The sequence below is a fragment of the Stenella coeruleoalba genome, assembly GCF_951394435.1.
Source record: "Stenella coeruleoalba genome assembly, chromosome: X".
In the NCBI taxonomy this organism is placed as follows: Eukaryota; Metazoa; Chordata; class Mammalia; order Artiodactyla; family Delphinidae; genus Stenella; species Stenella coeruleoalba.
This window is the reverse complement of record NC_137152.1, coordinates 18149576-18170395: the sequence shown is the minus strand read 5'-3', so window position 1 is coordinate 18170395 and position 20820 is coordinate 18149576. Positions and strand designations below refer to the sequence as shown.

General features: G+C 41.0%; 1 protein-coding gene across 2 annotated transcripts in view; it reads right to left on the bottom strand.

The window, feature by feature from the left end:
• The window catches only part of POLA1 (DNA polymerase alpha 1, catalytic subunit), a 305648-nt gene that overhangs the window by 224566 nt on the left and 60262 nt on the right, over positions 1–20820 (bottom strand). For both annotated transcript variants that reach the window (XM_079911477.1, XM_079911478.1), the window contains exons 25-26: positions 14590–14739; positions 14061–14183 (exon numbers count right to left, since the gene is read on the bottom strand). In XM_079911477.1, coding sequence (XP_079767603.1) covers positions 14061–14183; positions 14590–14739 — 273 coding nt within the window. The remainder of the gene's footprint in view (positions 1–14060; positions 14184–14589; positions 14740–20820) is intronic.

Genomic DNA, 20820 nt, shown 5'->3' with positions numbered 1-20820 from the left:
GAGGGAAGGGGAGGCACGCAGAGGATGCTGACTATCTGTAAGGCTTTCATTTAAAGAAAAGCTGAACCAATTATAAGAAAATCTTAACATGTATTAGTTCTGGGAGATGGCTACACGAATATGTTACTTTACTCTATAAAAATTAATGGGAAAAAAGAAAAACATTTTTTTTTAATTTAAAAATGAGAAAAGGAAGTGGGGTGAACGGACCAATGTAGGCAGAAGACCAAGAAGGTGCCGTATAAGCCAAGACCAGAGGAGAGAGGAAAACACAAACTTGCACCAAGCTGGGGAGAAGCATTCCAGGCAGTGGCGCCCAGAGCATGAGGGCTCTGCAGAGGGACAGAAGTGAACATGTGTGCGCAACTCAAAGAAAACGTAGCCCCGGGTGGCTGCAGCAAAGCTGGGGTGGGGAGTGCAGAGGGTCATTAGCAGGGAAGGTGACCGGAGAGGTGAAGCGACCCATGGAGGACCTGAGAGGCCATGGTGAACTGAGATGGAAGCCACTGGAAAGGACGTGATGCAATCACACGTAAAAAATACAGATCACCTGCTGTGTGGAGAACTGATCAAAGGCAAGAGTGGAAGGGAAACACCAACGGGAGGCTGCTGCGGTGATCCTGGCCAGAGACGGTGCGGTCTGAACTAGGAGACAGGGCGGAAGTGCCAATGGGGAGAAACGGATGAATCTGGGTATACTGAAGGTAAGGTTGGCAGGACTTAAAACTAACTGCATCTTAGGACTGGGCTAAGAAGTGATAGGAAAGACAACTATTTCTTAAATATTATAAAAATGGCTGGTGTTTGCCACTTAGGGTCCACTACTAGATGTTACTGAAGGACATGATAAAACACTCCAGGCTCCAGAATCTACTTAGTAAAAATAAACGAAAAAACTTAAACTCGTGAACATCAAACTCTTAAGAGTAAATGTAAGGATCAGCTGAGGTCATTAAGTTAAAGAGTGAGGAAGGTCAGGTTAGATCACTCAGGGGAAGTGAGTTTTCAGAAAGACTGAAAGAGCAGAAACTAGTGATGTGGGTGGACAAAGGCACAAAAAGCAGAAGAAACAACAAGTAAAAACACAAAATAGAAAATAATTTGGCAAACAGCCGACAAATTGGTCTTATAAGAGTAGACGTTTAGGCATTCAAGTGAGAGAAAAATGCAGACGGTAAGAATGGGTCTGGAGGGCAGCCACCGCTGCTAAGGTGTTAGATTTTCAGGTCACGTTTACTGAGCGCTTATTATGTATCAAACGCTGAATCGAAGCATTAACACACACCATCTCAGTTCATTCTCCCAACAACGTCGCTGGGGAATTACCATGACTAAAAATGACGAAGCTGAGGCTCAGAGAGGTTATATAACCAGCCAGGCTGCGCGTACCTGGGAAGCTGGGGGGCAGGGGGGGCTGAAGGCGGCAGGCAGGGTGGGGAGAGCGGGGAGCGTGGGACCCCCAGGCGTAGGCCTGGATTCCAGGGCTGCCACTTAGTTGAGGCATTTCACAAGCTACTTCTCTGGGTCTCACATCCCTCATCTATGAACTGGGGAGAATTAAAATATCTAACCACAGCAATTCTGGTCGCCGCCACCGCTGCACGCATACAGCACCAGCTGAAGTCAATGATCACCTCAGTGTCCCCCAAATTTTCAAAGCTATCACCTGTGTCTCTTGCTGACAGTCACCCACCACCTCCCTGAGACACTCTTCCCTGGCTCCCACGACACCTTGTGTTCCTGCTTTTCTCCTTCTGTGGCGGCCTCCTCCAAGCCATTCCACACTGGGGATCCGTAAGACAGCGTCCTTCCTACACCCACTTCTCTTTCTACTCTCTCCTCTCCCAAAGTAATCCCATCCATGTCCATGTTTTAATTTACGTCAATTCGCCAATGACGCCCAAATTTATATCGTATCGTGCCACCTCAAAATTAACATGTCCGACATCAGACTGCTCATCCTTCCCTCCCCTGGCCCCAAACCCAGGCATCTTCCAACACTCCTCACCTCAGTGAAAGGCTTGCCATCCATCAGCCTGCACAACTCAGAAGGCCAGGAGTTATCCTGAAGTTGTCCTGGATACTTTCCCCATCCTAAGCCCAATATCCAAGCTGCCACCAGGTTCTACTGGTTTTTCTTCTCTCACATCTCTCTCATATCTGCACCTTCTCCCTCTCCCAGCTGCCATCACGCCAGCCACGCTACCACCATTGCTTGCCTGGAATACCTGAATAAGAGCCTACTAACTAGTTTCCCTCATCCACACTGACCCTTCCAATCCACTCAGCCAGAGCGATGGTCTCAAAATGCAAACGGGAGCCAATCCCTCCACCGCATGGAGGACCTGCTAATGTCCACCCCTGCTCAACATGGCCGGCAAGGCCCACATGGTGTGACCCTGTCCTCTCCAGACTCGCCTCCCATCACTCCCCGCTTCCTCTCTACGTCCAGGCTACAGCAGCCTTCCCTCAGTTCCTTGACCACACAACGCTTCCACCCACCACAGGACCTCTGCACAAGGCATCCGTCACCCTGGAATGCTGATCCCTGTAACCCTTTAGCTTGTTAACTCCAGCATCCAGCACACACTTTTCTGATCTCAGCTCAAGTGTCACATGCTCAGGAAACCTCTGATTCTTCAGTCTGGGAGCTTTGATTCTTCAGAGGGCCTTTGTTAGCAGCACTCAGAAACTCCCATTCGTTTTCTTAGCTCTTATTTTCTCCTGGGTCGGCATGATTATTCATTGGACAATTTGCTTAATGGCTCTCTCCAACCAGAATGAAAACCCCATGAGGACAAGATCGTTGAACATTTAAATGTATCCCCAACACATCAGCACCAGGCCCAACACCTGGTAGGGGTTTGGCGCCTTCCTCTGCATTGTGACAAGAAACCATGGTGCCCAGGCTTTCCTAGGTTAAGGTGCTTTGTAACTGGGGGACAGGGCAGTAGCCATCGTCAACTAGCACGCTCTGGCACATGAAAACACAGAGGCTCACAGGGACCGACTTGCTCAAAGCCAAACAAAGCAAACACGCAGTGAGCATGGCGCCCGTGTTTCCAGTCCAGGCTTCCTCCAGCACATACTCAGGCTTTTCCGCGTGGTGTTTGCACCTACCGCAGATCCTTTGTCTTGCTTACTACTAAGGAATCATGAGTTTGGCCTCCTGAGCTCTAGCTCTAGTTTTACTGGAATCATTACCTAGGCTTTCATCTCAAGCCTACAGGTCACAAGCAATGTCATCTGTCTCCATTTCCCTCCATGGGACAGACTCAGCAAATATTACTGGAAGAATTTCTGGCTATGAGGCAAGAATCAGTAATTGAATTAAATATATTCACCTGCTCTAAGCCAAGCTTCTGAAAACACGTTATTTTTTTCTGCCCTGTCAGGACATGATTAAAGAAGAAATATCTGGATCTTTCGTGTGATTCAGTGATCAGCTGTCCATCGCATCAGTCCATGCAGTCCAACTTGAATAGAACATACACCCTACCCTGTTGGCCAGTGCACGGAAGTATTACACGTGGCCTTATGAACAATGCACATTATTAATAGCCCATGAGCTTATGCTTTTCCCCAAGTGCTCCCTACTCAACCCTCCTCCTCCCTGCCTGCGGAAGGCACACCACCCTCCTGCACTGGGCTGAAAATATAGTCTGTGGCTAAGTCAGCAGGGGTGAAAAGCCCCTGAAACAAATATAGCCAAATGTCTGACACTCCAAATTATGACAGAAACCTAATATCTTTGCTCCACTCCCATCCCCACTCAACTCTTAGCCCTAAGGCAAACACTCTCATCACTAGCCTCAAAAGAACAAATCTTTTCTTAAACGTAGAACAACAAAGGCAATAAAAATAGGTAATAGAAAACAAAACCCAAACCTGAAAAGAACAATTAGTAATCCCAAACACCGCACACAAGTCATTTCTGGAAATCCCTCATGCTCTGTTGTTCTTTTAAAAATGCAAGTAGAGATTGGCTTCAGTTACATTCTATGTCATTTCGCTTTTTACACGAGGGAGGGAACCCTCAAAGAAAAAATTTAAATTCTGAGACTCTAATACATTCAAGTGTACAAGTGACACCAGCCCATTCACCCACCAAAATTAATAATAAAAAGGAGACAAGGACAGCTGTACAACCTGACACTGGCACTAAATTTCAAAGTATGTACAAAATCTCTAAAGCAATGACTACAGGGCTCAGGAATCTCTGGCTTAAAATCAAACAGCTTCTTAGCACATACACACATACATAAAGCCATCCTTCTCCCCGCCTTCCAAAACTCCCACAACTTACCAAACTCGGCTCACTGTAATTTCACACCGTATTTATGATATGGCAAATTGACACAGGCTCATGCTGCCTACCGAAATGATGAAACGCAAACAGAAGGCACTAATTCTATTAGTCTGCTCTCAGTTAACCAGTCCTGAGCCATAATAAACCCAATCAGCTTGTTCTGTTTTTAAATTTGAGATGGATTTGTCTCTGAAGGGCCTGACTGTACTGCTGGGAAGAGCACACACAAGCCACCAGACGGCGCGGGCTGCCGAAAGCAGGTTCTTCCAATTAACACAGAGTGTCCCTGGCATGGCTGAAGCCAGGAGATGGTGCGGTGACATCTTGTACATCATCAGATTCAAACGCTGGGGCGGCTGATCCATTTGGGGGATGGGGAAATCTGCAAGGTTGCCGAGTGCAACCACATCACCCATAAATCTACTACCTGGGTGGATGAGGAAAGGAAAATCTGGAGAAAAGATCAATATTTTTGGCTTGCAGTGATCCTTTCTCTACAAACCATCTGTATCCACAATCTGTGAAGGGGGGTGGACATGGGAGGAAAAGAAATAAAGTTACAGGATATTTTCCCCTTTCCTTAAGAGTAGCATTGTCCAGGAAATTACCTAGGCAGACTGACTGTGGATCCAGACAATTAAACCTTACGCCAGTTTCTGTGCCACTGGTGAATAGTGGTTAATAACTTCACACTTTTCTTTTTGTGTCTTAACAAGGAGGGAATGGCACTTTCGAAATCATTACTGCTCTGTCATCTTGGTTCACTGCCAAAGCAATGAGCTGTAGAACACCTGGCAAATAACACGCGGCTCGTGAAAAAGAAACATACACCAAAACAGGTTTATAGAAAATGTTCACATATGTAGAAAGAGGAATGAGTTTGGGTTAACAGAAAATCACTCACTGTGGCGAGGGGTGGGGAAGAAAGGAAGAGGTTTCCAGGCCTCAGTTTCTGTGATTCGAGTCAGAGTAATGAAACTCAATCTGAGCAGAGATCAGCGGCGCCGACACAAAGTTAGTCCTATAGTATTTATCTCCTCATCCTCAGTCACACTCCCAGTGGGTTCAGTAATTAAATGGGCAAAATGTCGGGGCAAAAATAACATCCCTGCCTTCTCAAATGAGAGTGGCCCAGTAAAAACGTATAAAGTAGCCTTTTTCTTATTCTGAGTATCCAGGCCATTCTTATAAACTCAAATAAGGCTTAAATATCAAGATCCTATATCACAAAATGCATCTCCTCCACACCCACCCATCTATAACTGCAGAAACTACTAGACCAGCATGATCCCAGAGTCACAGCAAACTAGCACACACTCTGTGGGGCACGGGGCTAGGTGCTGGGGTGGGGGTGGGGGACATCAAAATACAGACATAGTGATCCCCGACAAACCAAACGCAAGTAGAGACTGGAGAATATAGAAACAATTTGAGGCTGCAGGCTTTTCTTTTCTTTCCTTTTTTGGTCAATTAAGAGAAAAATTTTAAGTATTCATACTAGTTTTTACAGACCCATTATGAAATCTAGGTGTAAAACTACCAACATGTGGGTTTTTAAAAGACCCTAATTTAGACTGAGAGTAAGGAAATTCCACCTTCTTTAATGAAATAAACCATGGCATTCTGAAGACAAGGGAGGCCAGCCCCCACAGCCCCAGGACCACCTGTCACCGCCGCTGACACCCAGGAGGTACATGTGAGGACGGGTGCGAGGCACTTCTTTCTGACAAAAGACTTGCTCACAGACCCAGCCCGGTTCACAGGCAGGACCTGACCCTGTCTCCCTCTTCCCAGCTACCTCTAACATCAACCGCCTGTTTGCTCCTAAACCTATACATTGCAACGTTCAAAACCCAAAGAGCACATGAAGGCAGATGTCCAGGCATCTTGGAGGGGATAGGTTCCAAACATTGAGAGGGATAACATTCTTCTGAATTTCTTTTTGAAAGTCTAAAGTTTTAGCCATTTTGAAAGAAATATTATGTGTGTTCAAGTAGTACATAAATTCAAACCAGGCCTAAATGTAACCCACTTATTTATAGAGTGCAATACTGTGTTCTATATACTTGAAATTGTTTTGTCATTGCATTTCTCTCAAATTATTGAAGGTCTAATTTATCATAATTTGAACTGGCCTTCCATAGGGTATCTCCAAGGTGTTTCCTCTTCTTAGCTTTATATTTACCAACATTACTTTCACCAATTTCAGAAAGGATACAGACAAAGGGACAAGCAAATATAGATGTTAATTAGTAAAAGTTCACCCATATAAATAATCTGCAGTTAAGATGCCACTTACTCAACAGAAAACAGGTGTTTCTATAGAAGTTAAAGGTATATAAAAAGAACCTCGGCTCTAAATTTGCTATTAATTTGTACTATGAAGAATTTCAACTCATTACATCTGAATTACCACCAATTCTGAATTAGTAGATGTGAATTAATAAAGTTGAATAGTATGAAGAATTGCCAAGAATTTAGAACCCAAACATCCCTGAAATACAACAATAAAAACTGAATTTAAAGTTTCTCTGGCTTAGAATATTATAATGTAAACAGCTTCAAAGTGGTAAGTAATCTGTAACCACTGAAAAAGGATATTGCTTTTTTTAACGTAAAATATATTCTACCAAAATATATTAAACCTTCACTTTCAGCCTTAAGAGAAATTATCTTCTTATATAAAAAAAAAATCAAAATGTTAGTAGGTCAGCTGAAGTTAAAAGTAGTCTTAATGGTGGCTATTAAATCCTGGAGACAGAACTCTTCCCCTCCTACCACCCACACAGTTTCCATGAGTCTGGTCTGGCAAGAAAATTCTTTATACTGCCATGTTTTAGGTAACAAAATCATACGTTTTTAAGACTAAAGTGTCCCCTGAACCTACGAGGGCAGAAATGAAGAAATATAAGAACCACCAATTCTTTAGCATTTTTGCATCATGGTGCCCTTCGAGAATCTCTTAAATGCTATGCACCCTTTTCCCCAAAAAAGCACACACATGCACAGACACATAAAATGTCACAAAGAACTTGAGGAGTCACAGACATTCGCTCTGCTTCTATGAGAAGTTCTCATATGACAATATAAACAGATAAAACTTGAAAATCTATGTTTTTTTAGATGTCCGAAAGATTGCTTTCCTTCCTTCTTACTACCTTGAGTGTACTTTCCTCTACTTTCACCCACTGTGACTGATGCTGTTAGAAATGAGAGTGACTTTTCTATTATACGTGACTCTCTTTTAGACCAGAGGTCCACCAATCTTTTTCTGTAAAGGGCCAGAAAGTACATATTTTAGGCTTTGCAGGTCATTCAGGCTCTCTGGGCACTAATCAATTCTGCCATTGTAACAGAACACAAGTGCAGCCATAAACAAGTGGGTGTGGCTGTGTCCCAACAAAATTTTATTTACACAAAACAAGCAGTGGACAGGAGTTAGCCCTGGAGTTCTAGGTTCTCGACCCCTGGAATAGAAGAATAGGTTCAACAACTCCACAGGAAGCAAAAAGACAAATAGAGTTAGATCCCTAACTTATACGATCCCTAAAAATAATTCCCAGAAGGGTTTAAGACCTGAATAAGAACCAAAGCTTGCAACTTTTAGAAGGAAATAAGAGAGAATGTCTATGTCACTGAAGGAGGGAAAGGTTTCTTAAGAAAAAAAACAACACAGTGTACAAGGGGGAAAAAACCAAATATTTGACAATAAATTTAAAAACTTCTGCACAAGAAAAGACCACATATAAAGTTAAAAAGATAAGTCACAGACTAAAAGATATCTGCAACAAAAATGACCGAAAAAGAACCAGCCTTTGAATAACTAAGAAGAAATACTAAGAGACATACAACCCAGCGAAATAGGACCTATATGCGCACAGGCAAATCACACTGAAAAGAAGAAAACTGAAGAGTTAAAACACATGAAAGGATGCTCACCTTAACTAATACTTGGGGAAATGCAAATTAAAATCACAATGAGATACCACTTCACACTCACGAGATTGGCAAAAATTTTTAATTCTGATAATAACAAATGCTGGCAAAGGTGTGGAACACTAAGGATGATGCAACAAGCATGTTTACAAGTATCTAAGAAGTCTAAAAATCCCTCAGTAGAAAAATAAACAACAAATTCAAAAAGGTAAAATTGTATATCAAAATTATTCCCAACTGTTTTTAAATTAACCTCTGATTCTGTGACGGAGGGAGTCATGTATTGTAGTCCCATGGCCATAAATATGAATTTAGCTATTTGAAAGAATTAACTCGCTATGATAAATTAAATGACTGCTCCTACCAATAACATGCCATACTGCTTGCAGATGTGCAAACTCCACTCTTAGTAATACGCTAGAGAAACTCTCACACATGTGGCACTGTCTACTATAGCACCATTCGCAACAGCAAAAAAGTAAAAGAAGTGAAAATGAGGAAAGCTAAAAAGATGGCCAATGGGAGAATAAAAAAGATCCTGTGCTGTATTTATTCACTGAACTATTACACAATAGGTAACATGAATAAATCAAGTCTAAAAATGTATCAACATGGACATACTTAAAAATTGGTATACAGAGTAGGGATTTTCCCATACTTTTCTTTTGGCAAACTGCAAAAAATATGATAGCATGACACATAAATGGTAAAAACTTGTAAGGCACCACGTGTATAGGTACACGTATTTGTTGTAAAAGCAAAAATCCCTGGGCAAGAAGGACAAAACCAACCCGGAGGGAGCAGTTACCTTGGAAGAAGAAAAGAAAAAAATGAGTGACGGTGGGGAGGAAAGGGTCTTTAGCTGTCTCCACAATATTTTATTCCATTTAATTTTTTAAAACTAGGCTTTTTTAAGAAAAAAGATTGGAAAAGTGAAATTTTTGCTTATTTCTAGATAAAGTTGAAAGTCTCCTTTAGCACTCAATTATAAGATTCTATATATTCACTCATTCTCTTTTGCCGCTGACATCAACAAAGGCTACAGCCCTCCATCCCAGGGCCATTCTGAAGGGCTCCTGACAGGTGCTAGCACATGGCCAAGAGACTCCCAGGAAGGCTTGCCCTGGGCTTGACTGCAATGTTTTCATGCAATGATTTGGACACATTTTCTAAATGCACAAATTTCAGCTCCAAACACAATTGAAAGCTAGGCAGTCTACAACTGATTGGCAAGCAGGCTGGCAAAGACTCACTTTAGCCTACTGGGTGAGAAAATGAAAAAGCATGGGCTCTACACCCAAACATTAGAGCATGCATTCACTTTAAAATGCAATCAGAAATCCAGACCAAAAATCATTTTCTCAAGGGCACAGAAATAACAGAGTGCAGAAATAAGACAATACCAGTGTCAGTAAGCAGTAATTATTCCATAAAGACAAATATTACCATTACACTACGGATTATGCAATGAGTATGCTTATAAGTATAGCGTAAGTTTTAAATCCCTCAAAAAAACCCCAACAAATTCAAAGAGGCAAAATTACACATCAAAATCATTTCAGTTCTCTTTAGATTAGCCTGATACTGTGACCAAGGGAGTCATGGATTGTAGCCCCACGGCCAGAAGTGTGAATTGAGCTCTCTGATAGAAGAATTAGCTTGCTATGATACATAAAATGATTGTTCTTATCAATAAAACTTTTTATTCAAAGACTGTCACTATTTAAACACTAAATACACTAGACTATTACAATCCTTTGGTCCTTTCTTTAATAATTTCAAAATTAATAAAAGTCAAAAATTTGGACAGATCTGTGTCACTAAATGGCTTTCACTATTGTTCACAGAATAAAACCCTTAATTGATTAATGATCTCAGGGTGTCTATCGCCATCTAGTGAAAAATCAGTTCAATTACCACACCAGTCACTTGACTACCTAGTCTGTTTTCTCTGTGATTTAAAATATATGTCCACTTACTGCTACCAACTTGCTCAGTATCTTTTTTATGTCTCCCTACACATACATTGAGAATAAACACAAATACAGATGGTATTTATATAGACTCACTTTCGAGTTATCTGTCAACTAGGTTTCCATATTACTTCTCTGGAAACATTGAGTTCATTATTTTTAAATAACTTGCACACCATGAGGTCCCTCATACAATTCTTTAACCATTAACTAATTCCTCTACCACCGAGCAATTAAAAATCATAGAAGAGTTTAAGTGTGAAAGATCACACCTGGGAAAAGACAATATTGATGTCCATTTGACACAACTATTAGCATTTTTATTATAAACCTGTTTTTAAAAGTACAATTAGTAATTACTCTGAGTACTCTAGCAGCCATAATACATTTGATTACAGAAATTATTAGGTCACCAGAGCCAAACCTGCACGATTCCAACAAACTGAGCACACACAAAACAGACTTAAAAATAAAAAGGGCGGGGGGGGGGGGTTAAGGCCTCCCCAGACTGTGTATTAATCTATATTCAAGTGCAAAATTTTATAATCTTTTTCAGACAACATGCTACCAGGTTTCCTTCTCATTAATTTCCAATTGAACCTTAATCTAATTTATCCCACAAGGACTTTAAAAGCAATCAACTTCTAGGATTTTCAGGTTACTATATTACTCGGTCTACTCTTAGTACAAAAAAGATAAGTTCGGTAAGTTACAAAGATATTCCAAAAGCTCGGCAAACTGACTCTCATTTTACACTTCGCTTCTCCTACCTCTAATAATCAAGAGATGCTTGAACTCACAAAGACCTAATAGTACGTACGGGAAAAAACAGTAAACCCAAAGATTATCACATAAAATACTTCCATCCGCCAGTGCTAATAATTATCATCAATACGTTACAATCATTTTTATTATAGGAAATAATTTCTGTACGTGGCTTTGAATCCTCTTCTAGAATAAGATTTCCAGGAAGCAACTGTGTAATTATTATTTCTCATTAACCTCACATTACTTTAAAGGCCCATTTCCCACCGTTGTATTTTTTATTTGTGGGAAGGAGCAAAGGGGAAAGAGACAAAGGGAAGCAGAAGCCAAGAACTTAAATCACATATGATTATTTCTAGATTTGTCTGAAGTTCTTTGTTTTTTAGTGGGAAGAGTAGGGTTTTTTAAAAATAGTTTAGAAAGATTTGTTGTTATATTTTAAATAAGAGAAAAATAAAAATTGAGTTTAAATTCCCCATTAAAAATCGAGCTAACCAAAAATATTGCCGTTAAAGTACAATGGATTAGGGGAGTTGGGGGAGATTATTGGACAAATTTGGGGCTTATCATTATCAACAGTGCCCTTTTAAGCTTGTGGATTTCTGAGCCAATGCAGAAAATGTAACAACAGGGATTTCCCAACAGCAAGAGGCACTCTCCAAGGGAGTAAATTGTCAACTACTGCCTCTCATGAGAAACTTAAGAGTAATCTTGATCCAATCTCAATAGTCAACCCATGTATTATCACCCAGTTGGGGCATAGTGAGTGCACTTCCTAATACAAAAATAAGATGGTATTCTATCAGAAGCCACTGGATACATACAGAGAAATAAAATTTAGATAATTTTAAAGTAAACTTGGCCAAAGAAACTGAAAACATCCTTTCCTCACTTCAATGAGCCCCTAAAACACCTGTATCTTCTCAAGTAAAAAAGGCCTATGTCGGGCTTCCCTGGTGGCGCAGTGGTTGGGGGTCCGCCTGCCGATGCAGGCGACGCAGGTTCGTGCCCCGGTCCGGGAGGACCCCACGTGCCGCGGAGCGGCTGGACCCGTGGGCCATGGCCGCTGGGCCTGCGCGTCCGGAGCCTGTGCTCCGCGACAGGAGAGGCCACAGCGGTGAGGGGCACGCGTACTGCAAAAAAAAAAAAAAAAAAAAAAAAAGGCCTATGTCTTGAGATGAGTATCAAAAACAACGTTCTTCTAGGAATAAGGGCAGAATATAAAGCAACAGGAGAGCCATCCTGAGATGGAGCAGACAACCCCCATGTAGCAAAAGCCTTACAGTCAGGAAGAGCTGGATTCCCATCCAAAGAAGTCACTTGTTACACTTCACCTCTTTCAGTTTATTAGCTTCGTCATCTGCAAAATTGGAACACTCTTGCCTATATCGATTGATTCTTATGGGGTCTTAAGGAAATAATGCATCTGAAAGCTTCTCGCATAATGCTGGTGTCCAATACAAGTGTCCTTCCTCACTGTGCCCTCAGCGGAGTGAAAGCGGGCTCCCAACAGAAGAGCACCTCTCAATATCCTGTTCGTTTCATGCCAGCTAGATCTGCACTGTCCAATACAGCAGCCACTAGCCACATGTGGATATGTGAGGTTAAATTTATTTTAATTATCATTAAATAAAACTCAAAATCCACTTCGTCAGCCAGCCATCAGGTGCTCACTAGCCACTTGGGGCTTGCGGCTATTGCACTGGGTATTGCAGATGGAGAACGTTTTCGTCACCTCAGAGTGCTATTAGACAGTCCTGATCTAGACTCTAAGCAGGGGTTAGCATTTTTTTTTTTTCTGAAAAGGGCCAGATAGTAAATATTTTAGGCTTTGCAGGTCATGCAAGTCTCCACCTTGACTACTCAACTTTGCCGCTGTACTTGCAAAAGCAACTATAGATGATACTTCAACGAATGAGTATGACTGTGTGCCAATAAAAGTTTACTTATAAAAATAGGTGGCGGGCTGGATTGGGCCCATGGGCTGTAGTGTGCCGAACTCTACTCTAAGAGTACTCTGAGTCCACGCTCCCAGCATGAGCGTTCTGCCCATAACCACTACCTCCGTAAGACCGAGTAGTCTTAAATCCACTGACAGAAATCAGTATTTTACTGGAGTTAAATGGAATATAATATTTAACATAACTGTTCTTTTACAAACTAAGGAAAAGCCATGCACGTGGTGCTAAAGCAAATGAAGCTTTTAGTGTTTACAAAGGGACAGTACCTCAAATCCGTTTGGTATCTGGCCCATGTTTCTAAAACCAATTACCCTCAATCTATAACTCCAGTCCCGATATATTCCTGACACTGGGGACTTGAACTGATACATCCAGCTGCCTACTTAACATGCCTACAGATCTATTACAAGCCTCAAAGGTAACATATCCAAGATAAAACTTAATCTTTCTCCCTCAGATTTCTCCTTCTTAATAAATGGTTCTACTAGCTAACCAGCTAGAAGACAAAAATGGAGGCATCCTCCTTGATTTCTTCTTTTCCCTCACACTCCAACCTAATATATCTGCAAAAAAAAAAAACTAGCTCCCTTATGTCGCTTAGTTCTCATTCATGTTAGCTCCTAAAGAAGCCTTCCCTGACCAAGCTAAACTAGCCAGCCATCTTAACATTGTTTAGCCCTCCACCCTGTTTACTTATCTGCACAGCATTACTTCTATCATATTCTCTTATGTTTTGTATTTGTTTATGCACTTATTTAGACTCTGTTTTCCTGAATGACGCTCTCCCCACCCCAAGCCCCTCTACACCCCCTGCCCTAGGCAGAATGTGAGGCTCACGATGCAGGGACTTCTTACGTCTTGCTCACCACTCTATCCACAGTACCTAGAATAATCCATGGCACACAGTGGATGCTCAATAAATAAATACACACACGCACACAAAATGTACGAATGAATGAATCCTTACTTAAAAAGCATATCTGTCTCAAACTTGTCCTAAGAAAGGGATACTTGAAGCTATATAACTAAGCAATAAACTTTTTGGCTCTCCTACCCCATAACATGTTTAGTTTAAAATACTCTCATTTTTAGATATAGGACGGTTACGCCATTTACCTCCCTTCCTTTGTATGTCACCAAAGCAGCCAGTGGTTTGGCATAAAATCTGCTGTAGGAAAATCCCAGGCAGCCATACATACTGTTTGCCGTGAGCTTCAAAGCCTTCTGTCGAATATCATACTGCAGGCCACATAAGGACAAAAGACAAACAAAAGTATTTGTAGGTGCTTCAGCATTACATTAGATGCTTTCTAGCTCACCAATAAGAAGAGGAAACCCGCAATAACCCTGGAAAAAAGAACTCTTAACATAATCAACCCATCCTCCCAGATCCATGATTCCCTGACCTCCTAGAATCAAGTAAACACACTCCAAAGTTCCCAGAAGTCAGAAGGATGTTGCTCAGATACAGTTCTGCAGATGGACGTGCCTTGTATTTTGAGGCATACAGTGTTTTTGAATGGTTTCCTACCCACCAACTTAAAATAAGCACATGCATTTGCCCACAGCATCAAGTTTAAATCACTCCTAGATAATTTTCAAAGGTGAGACTGTCACTCGGAGGTTGCTGAGTGGAAAGAGATACCTGAAGGACAAGGTCTGGATTTAAATCTTGCTGTTTCATTAGCTGTTTGACTTGTCTTCTCCGCTCTACCAGTTTCCGGATCTCTCTGGGCAAAATGCCCATTTCCAGGCTTGGATCTGGCAGCTCAGGGATCTGTTCTTGTTCTCCATCCTGATGAACACACGATGAAAATTTCAGACAAATCAAAATTTCATGAAATGAATTCCCAAAATCATACACTGTGGGAGCTGACCCCGTGATCACATCTTGAAAAGCTACTTTCTTGTCTAAGTAAAGGTCAACAAAGTGTGGGTGGTAGAAGAAAAAGCTGAGAGGGCTGCAGAACAACTCAACATTGCCCTCTTCTCCTCCAATTCTCTCAGCCCATCATTCCCAGTACCTCCCCCGTCTAGTTATTGACAAATGTAGGTATCATTTAAAGAGATGAATTTTTACACATGCTCCTTTCCTCCCTTCAACAAGATTGGGGAGCAATATGTTTGGGGAAATTGTTCTTAAAATAAAAACACTGGGCTTCCCTGGTGGCACAGTGATTAAGAATCCACCTGCCAATGCAGGGGACACGGGTTCGAGCCCTGGTCCGGGAAGATCCCACATGTGCACGGGCAAAGCAACTAAGCCCGTGCGCCACAACTATTGAAGCCTGCGTGCCTAGAGCCTGTGTTCCACAACAAGAGAAGCCCCCACTTGCTGCAACCAGAGAAAAGCCCGTGCGCAGCAACGAAGCCCCAACGCAGCCAAAAATAAAATAAATAAATTTATGAATAAATAAATAAAAACACTAAGAGAGATCTCTAAAATTTAAAAAAAGATAAAAAAGCAGCTAAACTACTGTTAAGTCCTGTGTACTAGCAAACAAAATGCTATAAAATTTTTTTAAACTATGGGGAATCATAGCAATTATTGTAAATGTTTTAGACTGAAAGATAAAAATATAAATACTAGGGGCCTCCCTGGTGGCGCAGTGGTTGGGAGTCTGCCTGCCAATGCAGGGGACACGGGTTCGTGCCCTGGTCTGGGAGGATCCCACGTGCCGCGGAGCGGCTGGGCCCGTGAGCCACAACTGCTGAGACTGCGCGTCTGGAGCCTGTGCTCCGCAACAAGAGGCCGCGATAGTGAGAGGCCGGCGCACTGCGATGAATAGTGGCCCCCACTTGCCGCAACTAGAGAAAGCCCTCGCACAGAAACAAAGACCCAACACAGCCAAAAATAAATTAATTAATTAATAAAAAAAAATGTAATTGATGAGTGAAGTCAGAGTATTTAAAAAAAATAAAATAAAAATAAATCCTAAATCAGCAGGTTTCTTTTAGGAATTTGGAGCCCATATTTTAATAGGCCACGACATTTCTAAAAATTAATACATGTATATTTCTTAGTATTTATGTAGTACCTTTTGTCTACAAATTGCTTTGCAATCAGTAAAACAGCAACATTTTAAGAAAGCAACCAGCAGTCTTCTTATATTACAATTTACAGCAGGAAAATGCAGGGAAAGCATTAGACCATTTTTCTCAAGGCTCCATTAATTCTATTAACAGGCTGCCAAGAAAAGCCAGGCACATTTGCCCTTTCAAAGGTTCAAAATTAAAAATAAACCTCTTGGCTTAAAGTATGTCAAGTCAATGCCATTTGATAACCCAGTCTTTACAAAGTGTCTGATTTTATAAAGATCAATAACTTCAAATGAACAATCTCACAATAGTAACAGGGACTATTATTGTTTTCCAATAGAGCAGATGATGACAGCAAACCTATTAAAGAGATCTTGGTACACATTCCAATTTATTTACAGCAACTATGGAGGTGCAATAAAAAGTAAACGGAAAGGATCTGGAGTCAGGAAATTTACAGTCCAGGCCTGGCTCCACCAGCACTAGCTGTTCTCAAGACTTGAGGCACTGCACAGGAAAATGATATGGAACCCATAAACTGCTACATGTATAGTATTTTTTAGATGACCTCTAAGGTCCCTTCCGACTCTGAAATGTTTTCATATCCAAAATCCAAACTGGAAAGCTCAAATAAACAAACTGGTGGCGGGGGGCAGGGTTGGTGGGGGGGGGGGGGTTGGCGCTGGATAATGATAATCATCCTAATACTGACACAGCAGCAGGACAAAGTCCAAAGAATATTATTAACCGAATGTATTCACTACCTTGTGGGGATGTCTACTCAATACCTACTCTGTAAAATTATCCTCTAGTCCCACAGAAGGGCCCATCCTCAGCAGACGTATTTGTACTGGGTGAACACACTCCTGTGGTCATGGCTGATGGATGAGTGTGTTCAACAACTTAGGCAAGCCTCTAAGATTCTCTCTTCTGGGAATATGGAATTGGGACTGAAAAACAGCCCCCAAGCATGTGGCTGGAACCAAAAGACATGTAAATTCAGGAGCTAGAGGGCAAACAGACGTCTTCTGCCCCATGTACAAAGAAGCAGAGAAAAACATACAGAGATAATAGGTTAATTTACATCTTTTACTGCTGGAGAACCAAATCTAATCAAATTCCCTACTGACAATCAATTGTATAAGCTTTATATACGAAGAACCACACATTAAGTTATTAAGCCCTACATAAAACTGTTGACTGAATGATCACTAGTTAAAATCCATGTGAGATAATTCAAAAAGATCCTTTTGAAGAGGATGTTTAATGAGTAGAATCATTAAGAAATGCTTTCATAGCCAAAATTTAAAAGCCTGAAAATAGCAAGTGTTTGGAGTAGAAGGGGAACAATTCACATACATGGCTGGTAAGAGTGCAAAACGGTATAACCACTTAGGAAAACAATTTGACAGTTTCTTATCAAGTTAAACATATACTGCCCATGCAACCCAGCAAATTCCCTCCCTAGGTATTTACCCCCCCCAAAATGAAAGCACACATCCACAAAAAGATCTGTACAAGAATGTTCACAGCAGTTTTATTAATAACAGCCCCAAACTGAAAACAATCCATATGCTCATCTCAGGGGAACAGGTAAGGGTGAAATACTTCTTAACAGTAAAAATGAAAGAACTACTAATACTGCAATAACATGGATTAATCTCAAAAACATTACATTGAACAAAAAAAGCCAGATACAAAACAGTACAGGGCTTCCCTGGTGGCGCAGTGGTTAAGAATCCACCTGCCAATGCAGGGGACATGGGTTCGAGCCCTGGCTGGGGAAGATCCCACATGCCGCGGAGCAACTAAGCCCGTGTGCCACAACTACTGAGCCTGTGCTCTAGAGCCCACGAGCCACAACTACTGAAGCCTGTGCGCCTAGAGCCCATGCTCCGCAACAAGAGAAGCCACCGCAATGAGAAGCCCACGCACCGCAACGAAGAGTAGCCCCAGCTTTCCACAACTAGAGAAAAACTCGCTCGCAGCAACAAAGACCCAACGCAGTAAAAAAATAAATAAAGTAAAATAAATTAATTAAAAAGAGTACATACTGTATTATTCCATTAATATGAGTTCTCAAACAGGCAAAATTAAGCTATGGTAATAGAAGTCAGATCAATGACTGACTGATGGAAGAGGGGATTGACTATAAAAAGGCCAAGTGTGACATATCACAACTTACAGGATGAAGCTAAAGCACTGCTTATAAGGGAAATTTACAGTTGTAAATATTTAATTAAAAGAGAAGACCTCAAATCAATAACCTAACCTTCCACCATAAGAAACTAGAAAAAGAAGGGCAAACCAAACCAAAGAAACCAAAAGGAAGTAATAAAAATTAGCACAGAAATAAATGAAATAGAGAACAGAAAAGCAACAGAGAAAAACCAAGGAAACCAAAGTTGCTTCTTTGAAAAGATCAACAGTGGACTTCTCTGGCAATCCAGGTGTTAAGAATCCACACTTCCAGTGCGGGGGCGTGGGTTCGATTCCTGGTCAGGAAACTAAGATTCCACATGCCGTGACAAATAAGAACAATAAAATTTGGTTAGAACCCAGGGAATTGACCTTTAAAAAAACAAAACCACACAATTTATGGGAATTCCCTGGCGGTCCAGTGGTTAAGACCCCACGCTTCCACTGCAGGGGACGCAGGTTTGATCCCTGGTCAGGGAACTAAGATCCCACATGCTGGCGCAGCCAAAAAAAAAAAAAAAAAAAAAAAAATCAACAAAATTGATAAACTTTTAGCTATTCTGCCAAAGAAAAAAGGTGACTCAAATTACTAAAATCAGGAATAAAAGGGGGGACCATCACTACTGACCTTAAAGAAATAACAGTGACTAAAAAGGAATACTATTTACAATTTTATGCCAACAAATTAGATAACCTACACAAAATGGACAAATTCCTAGAAAGATATAGACTCTACCAAAAGTGACCAAAGGAGAAATAGAAAATCTGAATAAACCTGTAACAAGAGACTGAATTAGCAATCAAAAAAAGTAAAGTCTAAGACCAGATAATTTCACCAGCAAAAGTTAAAGAAGAATTAAAGTGAATCCCTCACGAACTCTCCCAAAGAAACAGAAAAGGAGGGAATACTTCCCAACTCATTCTATGAGGCCTGTATTATCCTAAGACCAAAACCAGACAAAAACATAACAAGAAAAGACAACTACAGGACTTCCCTGGTGGCGCAGTGGTTAAGAATCCGCCTGCCAATGCAGGAGACACTGGTTCGAGCCCTGGTCCGGGAACATCCCACATGCCGCAGAGCAACTAAGCCCGTGTGCCACAACTACTGAGCCTCCCCGCTCTAGAGCCTGCAAGCCACAACTACTGAAGCTCACGTGTCTATAGCCCACGCTCTGCCACAAGAGAAGCCACTGCAATGAGAAGCCCGTGCACCACAACAAAGAGTAGCCCCCGCTCGCTGCAACTAGAGAAAGCCCGCACACAGCAATGAAGACCCAATGCAGCCAAAATTAAAAATAAATTAATTTAAGAGAAAGAAAAGACAGCTTACACACCAATAGCCCTTATGAATACAGAAAGAAACTCTTCAACAAAATACTACCGCATCAAATCCAGTGATATATAAAAAGCATTATCTACCAAAGCCAAGTGGGATTTATGTCAGGGACACAGGATGGCTCTACAATCAATATAACACATCCTATTCAAAGAATAAAGAACAAAAACCGTACAGTCAATAGACGCAGAAACAGTAGCTGACGGAATCCAAAACTCTTTCATGATAAAAAAAACACTCAACAAAATACTGATACTGATGATATACTGATATGGCCTCATACTGATAAAGGCCAGCTATGGAAAACCCACAGTTCACATCATATTTACTGGTGAAAGACTAGATGCTTTCCCCTAATGTCAGGAACAAGACAAGGGTGTCTACTCTTGCCACTTCTATTCAACTGTACTGGAGGTTCTAGCCAGGGCAGTTAAGCAAGAAAAAGAAATATAAGGCATCCAGATTGAAAAGAAAGAAATAAAACTATCTCTGTTCACAGACAACATGATCCTGTATATAGAAAATCCTAAGAAATCACAAACTATTACAACTAGTAAATGAGTTCAGCAAAGTTGCAGGATACAAGATCAATATACAAAAAATCAGTCATATTTCTATACACTTGCAATGAACAATCCAAAAATGAAATTAAGAAAACAATTCCATTTGCAATAGCACCCAAAATAATGAAATATTTAGGAATTAATTTAATAAAAGAAATGCAAGACTTGTACATTGAAAACTAGAAAACATATTTGAAACACATTAAAGACCTAAATAAATGGAAAGACTCGATTTTCATGGACTGGAAGACTTAACAATGTTAAGATGGCAATATTCCCCAAACTGATCCACAGATCTGATACAATCCCATCAAAATCCCAGCAGGCATTTTTGCATAAATTGACAATCTGATCTTAAAATAAACAAAATGTGAGATATATCCCTACAATGGAATATTCAGCAATAAAAAGGAATGAAGTACTAATACATACTACAACACGAATGAATCTTGAAAACAACATGCTAAATGAAATAAGCCAGACGCAAAAGGTCACATATGACTCCATTTATATGAAATGTACAAAAATATACAAATCTAGAGGCAGAAGGATTAGTGGTTGCCTAGATCTGGAAGGGATGAAGGGATTGAGGGAGGTTACAGCTAAAAGGGATAGGGTATCTTTGGGGAATAATGAAAATGTCCTAAAATTGATTGTAGTGAGGTTTGCAAACTCTGCAAATAAACTACCAGCCATTAAATTGCACACTTTAGATGGGTGAATTGCAGAGTACATG